This window comes from Mus pahari, chromosome 6 (genome assembly GCF_900095145.1).
Source record: "Mus pahari chromosome 6, PAHARI_EIJ_v1.1, whole genome shotgun sequence".
Taxonomy (NCBI): domain Eukaryota; kingdom Metazoa; phylum Chordata; class Mammalia; order Rodentia; family Muridae; genus Mus; species Mus pahari.
The window spans coordinates 33,158,534-33,168,187 of NC_034595.1; the positions used below are offsets into that span (position 1 = coordinate 33,158,534).

Here is a 9,654-nt window from a genome sequence, read left to right on the forward strand (position 1 = left end):
TTTTTTCATTTTAAAAACAGTTAACACATGCAAAGGTCTGGCTTATTGACAAGACAATTTCAGCAACGTTTTCCCTGACATGTGATATTTCCTTCAGAAGGCCTCTGTTTTTCTCCTTTTAAGGTTTCTTAGATGAGAAAATGACATGAACAAACTCCAAACTCCATTTATCTATGTTGTTTGGAATGGAAAAGCTGAATGGGCAAGGAGGCCAGATGAACCGAGGACACAAACCAGTAGGTCCCAGAAAAAAAGGATCAACTTGGAAATACTTCAATGGAAACCTAAAATTATAGTTTAGTGGGTTGAAAATACTATTCTCAACTCTCACTGACACAAATACAATGTTCAAGCAATCTTGTGATCTATGTACTTGATGCTAATTTACTTGGTAGATGTATTCCAGATTAATGGTTTACAAGGTTGTGGTTCTTCCTAAATAGCGGCAAATTATAGGTAAATTATCAAAGAAAACAAGTATGATTTCACTAGTTACTCTTAGAGTTTTTCTTCCATAATTAAAGAGGAAGGATTCAGCAATTTCTTCCATTTAAAATTCTCCTGCGCCCTCAGTGTTCAGATATATACAAACACATACATGCTCTGGTTAGTCTATTCTTCATTTCTGCTTGGGGTAGTATACTGGAATATTGGTAACACAATTATATCTTCTTGTACATTTTCACTGAACCATTTTTTACTTAATTTTTTTTATTGTTTAAATGCATTTTAACATCAAACATATGAATAATATTGAATGTTTTGAGAATCAAATTATACATAAAAATTTGTTCAACTTCACTGAACTTTTTTTTTTTTTTTTTTTTTTTGGTTTTTCGAGACAGGGTTTCTCTGTGTAGCCCTGGCTGACCCGGAACTCACTTTGTAGACCAGGCTGGCCTCGAACTCAGAAATCCGCCTGCCTCTGCCTCCCGAGTGCTGGGATTAAAGGCGTGTGCCACCACGCCCGGCCCATTCACTGAACTATTTATCGATTGAATTTCTCACGTTCTTTCTGGAGTTATTGGGCAAGATTTCTAATGCTGCCAGGCATGGTGGCGCACGCCTTTAATCCCAGCACTCGGGACGCAGAGGAAGGAGGATTTCTGAGTTCAAGGCCAGCCTGGTCTACAAAGTGAGTTCCAGGACAGCCAGGGCTAAACAGAGAAACCCTGTCTCGAAAAACCAAAAAAAAAAAAAAAAAAGATTTCTAATGCTATGTGTATTGGCTTTTAGGAAAGTTAGAGGATGGAAAACGACATAAAATTTAGCCATTCTTCTGCCTCTAATGTTAAAAATGTGTTCTACAGGTTGTAGCTGTCAGGGGACTTTAGCAGGACAATTTTTAACTTAATAACCTAATATGGGTACGCTCAGCTGAGGCAGGACTTGCATGACAGTTTCTTAGCATCAGGGTTGGGAAGATTTTTGCTGCCCTTCTTGTCTGTGACATACGGTACAGGGGTTGGCTCTGCTTTGGTCCACCTGCCAGTCGAGTTTAAAGTTTCCGAGGCTCGGAGGAACACAATGACTTGGATGAGACAGCCTAAAAGGAAAAGACACTGCTGCAGCAACCAGGAAGCCCTTGAACCCCAGCTAAGCTAACCTTGTCTTTTTCTTTTTTCTTTCTTCTTCTTCTTCTTTTTTAAAATGCGTCTACACCGCATACACACAGGACGAAACCACTTCTTTCATTGAGCAGAGATCTTTTTTTTTCCTGACCGTCCAAGATAGTCTGATCCTTGGCGACATATGGCTGGAAAATGAAACGACCCGGGAGGGTGGCCACATCGTTATTCTGTGTGGTGTAATACCAGATGGGCACCGTGAACGGCGCAGGGATGTGAATGGACAGTTTGAAATGGGAATTTCCCCGCATCGAGCAGGTTCCATTTCTCTCTTGGGTCTCTCGGTATAACGTACTAGCTTTTGCCCTTCTTCTCTGCAGTATCAATTAACTCAACTTGGCGGTGGAGTGGCCAGCGAGAAAAGGAATGAAGCGATCTGGCTAATCTTGCTGGCTGCGGAGCGGCAGAGCCTGAAACTGCAGCCGGGTGCAGCTCTGCCTACTGCGCCTGGGGCATGGAGCGCACGGGCGATCGCGGGGACCCAGGCCCGGCCAGGGGAACCCAGTACTGAGCTCCGGAGCCCGCCAGGCCGCCGCCGCCGCCTCCTCGCGCCCTCTGCCTTTACTGTCAGTGTCGCCCCTCGCAAAGAGTCATGGAAGACGGCCCACTGCCAGACCTCAGAGACATCGAGCTGAAGCTGGGGCGCAAAGTGCCCGAGAGCCTAGCGCGCTCGCTGCGCGGGGAGGAGCCGGCGCCTCGGGAAGGGGCTGCGGACCCCAGCGGGGTTGGTGGGAGCTGCAGCAGCAGCAGTAGCTGCAGCAGCTTCGCGCCCTCCGTGTCCTCCTCGACTTCATCCTCCCCTGCCTCTGGCTCTCCACGACGTAGCCACCCCAGCGCCCTGGAGAGGCTAGAAACCAAACTGCACATCCTCAGACAGGAGATGGTGAGTGTGATGCGTCAGAGATGACCTGGGGATCCAGGGCCTGGGACCCGAGAGTGTGGCACAGGAGCGGGGGGTGGCGGGAGGGGGGGGGAGAAGCTGGGAGGAGGTGAGCGGGAGCGCGCCTCTGGACTAAGCTTGAACCCTGAGGACTTTGCTCGGTCACGGGGTACCCTGGCAGTTCATTGGGCTCTACTCTACTTTCTGATAGTGCTACTCCGTGCGCACCATTCTGCAGCTGCCAGCCACAGATTCTCCCGCACTAGCCTGCTGAAGGCCAGCAGTTACTGCGCAGATCTGGGCCTGCTGTGAGCCGTTTATGTTTTGCCTTGGTTCAAAGGGTTGTTTAGTCCAATGCTCTTAGCGCAGAAATGCCTCCCAGCTGGCCGGGAGGTGGCGCGGCGGGGTCCTTGCAGCCTGCTGTAGTTTGCTCTCCTCCACCCTCCCCTTGTTGCAGCAGCTGCAGCTGTCCCAAGGCCACTGTTGAGTAGATTCGCCACAGCTGGTTCTGAAAACAATGGCTCCTCGCCCTTGATGTGCCTGTGAATGGCTTGTTTCACTGTTTTGATCCTGGAGAGCAGGTGACCCCGAGCCCAGGGATTTGCTAATGACTGCCTCCTACCCTTTCCTCTAGTCCTCAATCAGCACTTGTTTTCTCTACCTCGTTTCTGTGAACCTCGGATTAGAACAACGGGTCAAGTAGGTCTAAGACTCGTTATTCCTGATGTGCTTACACTAAAGCGTTCATTCATTTGCCTTGAGCTCTTGGGCGAGTCTTGGCCTCTACAGATCTCAGTTTGTGATCTTTACAATGATGAATTGATTGGAAGAAATTACCTCTTTCTAAGACTTTTGAAGCAAATGGCCACAAACCAATTACATTTTCTACCAACTTGGAGAGGAGGAAATTTTCAACAGGGGGAGGGGGAGTGTTGAAGGGCTTCCTACAAGAGTAGTCTGTTGGGGGTTCACATCTAAGTTTCCTTCCATTTTTATTTTCTGTGATAGGGAGACCCCAATGATAAATTCCAAGCAAAACGACAGTCTTCAGAGATCATGACCTATCAAAAGACTGTAGAGTATTACTTTAAAGGCCCTCACTAGATCTCTAAACCTGGTCTACTTGAAGCCTTCATGTCTTCCGTACTTGCTTACCACTTGAAAAGGTTCCAGATATTGAAATATATGTATATTTCTACATGTAACTGAATATAATAATAACTTGGTGCGTTGCAAATTATTTTTACTACTATTCATATCTCACTGCCTAAATACATATTAATCAATACAAATATTTATTACATACTTACCACATCTTAGCACTGAGCTCTGAAATATGCAATAAAAAAATAAAGGAGGAGAGATTTCTTAGACTCTAAGCATCTCAAACATCTACCAAGTTCAGAGTCACGACTGGTCTAGGCAGAGGTTCTCAACCTGAAGGTCCAGGCCCATCACATGTCAGATAGATTGCATTGAAACAAAGTTACAGTTATTAAATAGCAATGAAATAATTTTATGGTTTAGGATCACCATAACATGTGGTTGGATGCATTAGAACGGATGAGAACCACTGGCCTCAGAGGATGTAATGCGATGCTAGCTCCTAAGTCGGATGACCTGAATCTGATACCCAGGATTCATACGGAGAATCAGCTCCCACAAGTTGCTCTCTGACCTCCACACAAGCACCATAGCGTCACGTGCACATGTATGTACATGTCACAAACTAAATACAGGAATGAAAAAAAAAAAACCTTTTCAATTAATAAATTTGTCCATTAAGGACTTTCAAATCTGTTATGCTTATATGATTTTTATTTGTAGTATTGAATTCTATATAAGAAAAATTGGTCATTTTCAAGTAAGACTATCTGCCAGACATCCATTTTTTTCCTAGTGAAAAATGTCCAAGTTGATAAAAATTCTTTCAGATATATCTTGCTATTTATGATGATCATGATGTATCAGTATTTTTAAAAAATTATTTTTATTTTACATGTTTATGAATGGTTTCTCTGAATGAATGTTTGTACCCTGCATTTATACCTGGTATCTTTAAAGGCCAGAAAACAGTGTTGTATGCACTGGGACTTGAATTACAGACAGGTAGTTGTGAGCTACCATATGGGTGCTGGAAGTAAACACAGGTCCTATGAAAGAGCAACAAGTGCTCATAACTGCCTAGCCATCTCTCCAGCACCCTGGTGTTAGTTTTTAAAAAGACAAGTGGACAATCACAATAAATTGATGAGTCTTCACCGGATTTCTTCTCTGTGTCGTCTCAATGTCTGTAGACTAAGAAAAATGCGTGTCATGATGCATGCTTTGGGGTAAACACTGTGTTCTAATAAGGGTCTCCACTGAGTAAATCTTTGCAACACTGGCTTCATTTAGGAAGTAGAGGAAGCATATTCATTTTAGCTATACACAGGCACACGTGTAGGTTGACACCATGTGTCTTCCTCCCTCCGTCTCCATCTTATGTATTGAGGCATCCATCGTCCACGTGTCTAGTCTAGCTAGCCAGCTTGTTCACTGGATTTCGGGAATGCATTGGGTGTTTGTGAGAAGGCTGGGGACCCTAGCTCTGGTCCTCATGCTTGTGAGGCAAGCACACGTCCCTCGGAACCCCCCTGAAGCATCCCTCAGCCCCCTGTCATCTCCGTTTATGCTTCCATGGATAACATCTTTTATCCTCGTCTGTAAATGTTGTAGCCATTGCTTTTAGAAATCCAGAAGGTGGCTGGTAAGGCAGAAAGCTGGGTAAAGACACTGAAGTGGGGTAAGAGGCCGCTTCGGGCCAAACTCCTTCATGTTGAAACCCTACTTAACAATACAAATAGTGTCATGGGTAAGGAAAATATTGATAAAGACCTTTGTAAGCATAATTGGATACAAAAGGTAAAAAAAAAAAAAATCTAAGTAATTTTAAGGATGTTTTGGGGAAGGAACAAAATTTTCAATACAAACAGTTCTGATTTTGAATTGAGCGATTAGGAAATTTGACAGTATAAGAGAATTATATGTAGAATTGCATGTGAAATTTATTATGAAGCTGGAGGTAGGTACTGGGGCCTCTGATACAAAATTTGCCCAAGAAGCCTGTGAGGGTTGGCAGCTCCTGGGAGGCAGAAGCAGGCAGACTTCTGAGAGTTCCAGGACAGTCAGGCCTATCCAGTGAGACCCTGTCATAAAAAAAAACAAAAACACAACACAATAAAATATGTAGATGATAAAACAAAATCTGTCCAATAGTATTTGTTCATTCTCAGCTCCTTGTAATGTGTGTCGTATCATTTGCACCTCAGATTAGACTACAACAAAGGAGGTATTTTCATTCACACTTGAAAAGAAACCTTTTGCCTCAGCATAGAGATGGGGTGAGACCACACAGTTAATTAGTGAACAAAATTATCATTTGAACTTATGGCACCTGATTTTATGTACTGTGCTTTTTTAACCACACTGGTCTGTATTCCAGAAATTTCTTTTAAAAATATACTTTAGCCCTTGTAAATCTGTGACAGCTTAGCATTTTACATCATAAAATGATAAGAAACTCACAGAACAAGCCCTTGGGCTATGTGGCAGGGGTTGTTGTGAATTCGGATTCGTTTATTAGTCGGTAATCGTGTGTGTGTGTGTGTGTGTGTGTGTGTGTGTGTGTGTGTATGTGTGTACTGCCTTTGACCTTAGGGAACAAGAACAAAATATCTTCTTTTTAAAAAGTCAATATTGGGGTTCTTGTAATGACTGTGTGTAAAGGCACTTGATGCCAGACTTGGCAACTGGAATTCGAGTTTGGATCCTCCATGTGAAAAGTAGGTGACTATCCCTAAGAGTTGTCCTCTGGTCTACACACACACACACACACACACACACACACACACAATGGTACATGCCGTTGGCCTCAAACATATACACACATAAAACAATATTATTTTTGAGAGACTTTCTTTGTTTGGCGTTTTCTTCCCACATTATATACAAAGATTCATTTTAAACAATTCTCTTAGATGAGGATTTCATTATATATGACTATATTTTATAATCTAATAATATCAGAAATCTTCTTCCAGTAAGTATAGGTCAGTTCTATCAAATTTTGTTTAAATATTTAGTAATCCAGAGTAATATAGCTTAAACCATTTTCTTTATGAGTTATTTAAAATGTTGTTAATCGACTTCAAAATGTTGTATCATACTTCCGGCTTGAGAATGAAAACCATTTTCATAGATTTACTCTGTGGCAAATTTGACATGAAGAAGATAATCGGGGCAATCAACAGACTAGGAGATTGAAGTTACAAGGGATCTAATGCATGGTCCTGAGGTTACTGCTGTGGAGTAGGAGAAGTGACCCTGTGGATCCCAGTCAGGGCTCTCGCAGGTGCAGACCCTTGACGTCTTCAGGTAGGCTGGTGCCATTGTGAAAGCTGACATGAAAACCTTGCATCCTGACGTCCATATCTGGAGCCATAGTTTGCAGACTTCTATGTCTGTGAGCATAGAAATCTGAAGCTAGTGGCTTGGACTTTGTTACTACAACATATCACGCACTGCAGCTCATTGTCGACCCGTGCCTTGGACTAGATACAAATACACATAGGGGAAAAAAATGGGTTCAAGAGGTGGCTCAGCAGTTACTTCTGCAGAGAGCCCTGGTTCAGTTCCCTGTACCCACATACATACATGCAGGCAAAACACTCAAACAATAAATCTTAATTTTTTGAAAGAAAAAAAATCATAAATGATACCAGAACACAAATTAAAATGTTTGAAAAAAATCTTGGAAATAGATTTCTGCTTGACTTTTATAGATATTCTTCTTAATAATTTTTTTTACTATGCCCCCTCCCTATTTTAAATGGTGTCTTTATTTTTGTAATGAAAAAAAAAAACTTTAAAATTCCCTTAAAAGCAAGTTTTAATTTTATTAGTCTCACACTTGGCTTTGGGTACACTTCAGTGTAGGCATGGAGATTTTTATGACTTGGTTGCCTCTAGGTAGAAGCTGGGAAGTGGAGACATTTTCCTTAATGAGTTCTCAAGATGGTTGAAAAGATAAAATAGGAATATAATTTGGCCAGAAAATTATTACAAGCCAACATGTCAGCGGGCGCCAGATGCTACATTTGAGACAGGGAAGCCTGGCTGTGGGTGTGACTCATAAGGGTAAGCCCTCCTGACTCATAAGGTGACCCTGGCAACCATGTAAATTAAGGGTTTAACCTAGGGATAAAGACATGGAGGACAGCTAGTTCCCAGGAGTAGCTGCTCCTGTGTTTATGGCCATTTAATGTTAGTATTTTGAATGTAATAAGTAAATCTTCCTTTTTTTAAAACTGGATACTTTATTTGTTTACATTTCAAATATTTTCCCCTTTTCTGGTTTCCCCACTGCAAACTCCCTATCCCATCCTCCTTCCCCTGCTTCAATGAGGGTACTCCCCCACCCACCCACCCACCCACTCTCACCCCACTGCCCTAGTATTCCTCTACACTGGGGCATCACTCCCACTGATGCCAGATAAGACCCCTTCAGCTCCTTCAGCCCTTCCCCTAACTCCTCCACTAGGTTCCATGTGTGCTCAGTCCAATGGTTGGCTGTGAGCATCTGCATCTGTATTGGTCAGGATCTGGCAAAGCCTCTCAGGAGACAGCTGTATCAGGCTCCTGTCAGCAAGCACTTCTTGGCATCTTCAGTAGTGTCTGGGTTTGGTGTCTGCATGTGGGATGGATCCCCAGGTGGGGTAGTCTCTGGATGTCCTTTCCTTTAGTATCTGCTCATAAGTAAATCTTATGAGACATACTTGCATAATGAGTGGCTCTTGAATTGACAGCAGCTCTAATGTCACTTTGCTAGAAGCTCATAGAAGGTAAACATATAACTTGAAAACCTTTCACAAACTAATGTCCGAGCTTGCATGTATGAGAGAGACTGAGGACAACTCAGGAATTAGTTTCCTACTTTGTAAGTCCTGGGCTTTAACTCAGGTTATCAAACCTGCTAAGCCATGATGCTGGTTCAATAACCAACCAACCTACCTACCTACCTTCCTTCCTTCCTTCCTTCCTTCCTTCCTTCCTTCCTTCCTTCCTTCCTTCCTTCTTTCCATCCTTCTTCCTTCTCTTTTTTTCTTTTTTGTTTTTTGTTTTTTTTTTTTTGAAACAGGGTCTCACTGTACAACCCTGACTGGCCTCAAACTCAAAGGTGGTTGGTTATCTGTGCCCCTCAAGTGCTCAAGCGTAAGGAATGCACCACCACACCCATCGTAAGAACGTTTTCTGGAAGAATTTCCTTCTTTGCAGGTTGCATAACAGGAGCATGCTGCATTGTTTAAAAAAAGACTACAAGTTGTGTGGGAATTTTAAACTCAGAATGTTCATCTTGTGCTGACATAAAAATATACCTCCTATCCTCCTTTGATGTGAACCACATTAAAAAGATGTTTTCCTGCATTGAGACTTTAGTTTTTAAGGCACAACTATGGAATTAAGGTTCATATGAAAGTCTTTGGAGTCCATGACCATCTGTTAGTATGAGATGGAATCATTGGGTCCTCCAGACCCACTTCAACTGAAGTTACAGAGAGTTGTAATTCATCCTGTAGGTTATGGGAAAGAAAACTCTACAAGAACAATAAGAACTCTTAACAGCTGAGATCTCTACCATCCCCTTGTTTTTTCTTTCAATGTCATACTTTTACTATTCAAATGGTAGCCCTCTGCTTTCCAGGGTCTTGGTAGATTTTGGAAGGGGCTCTTAAACTCAGTCAGGGTCTGGGAAGGTGGCACAATGCATACAGTGTTTTCAGAGCAACCCTATGGACCTGAATCTAAAGCCTCAGCAGTAAAGCCTGTAATCCCAGCATGGGTAGGGAAGAGAGGGGAGGATCCATATAGCTTGTTGGCCCCATAACCCTGTAGTCTAGCTGGGTTGGTGAGCTCCAAGTTCTGTGCAGAACCCTGTCTCCCAAATAAGGTGAAGACCAATAGAAAAAAATTCACACAACATTGATATCTGTCCTACACACGTGCACATGCACACGCACGCACACACCACAAAGAGAGAGAGAAAGAAGGGGGGGGAGAGAGAGAGAGAGAGAGAGAGAGAGAGAGAGAGAGAGAGAGAGAGAGAGA

The 9,654-nt window shown here is 42.9% G+C and overlaps 1 protein-coding gene across 1 annotated transcript in view; it reads left to right on the plus strand.

Moving 5' to 3' along the window:
• The first annotated feature begins 1,525 nt into the window (after window positions 1-1,525).
• Lurap1l (leucine rich adaptor protein 1 like) overlaps window positions 1,526-9,654 on the plus strand; it is a 41,175-nt gene continuing 33,046 nt past the window's right edge. The window contains exon 1 of the mRNA XM_021200863.2: window positions 1,526-2,511. Within this exon, the coding sequence (XP_021056522.1) occupies window positions 2,221-2,511 (291 nt within the window). The 5' untranslated portion in view covers window positions 1,526-2,220. The remainder of the gene's footprint in view (window positions 2,512-9,654) is intronic.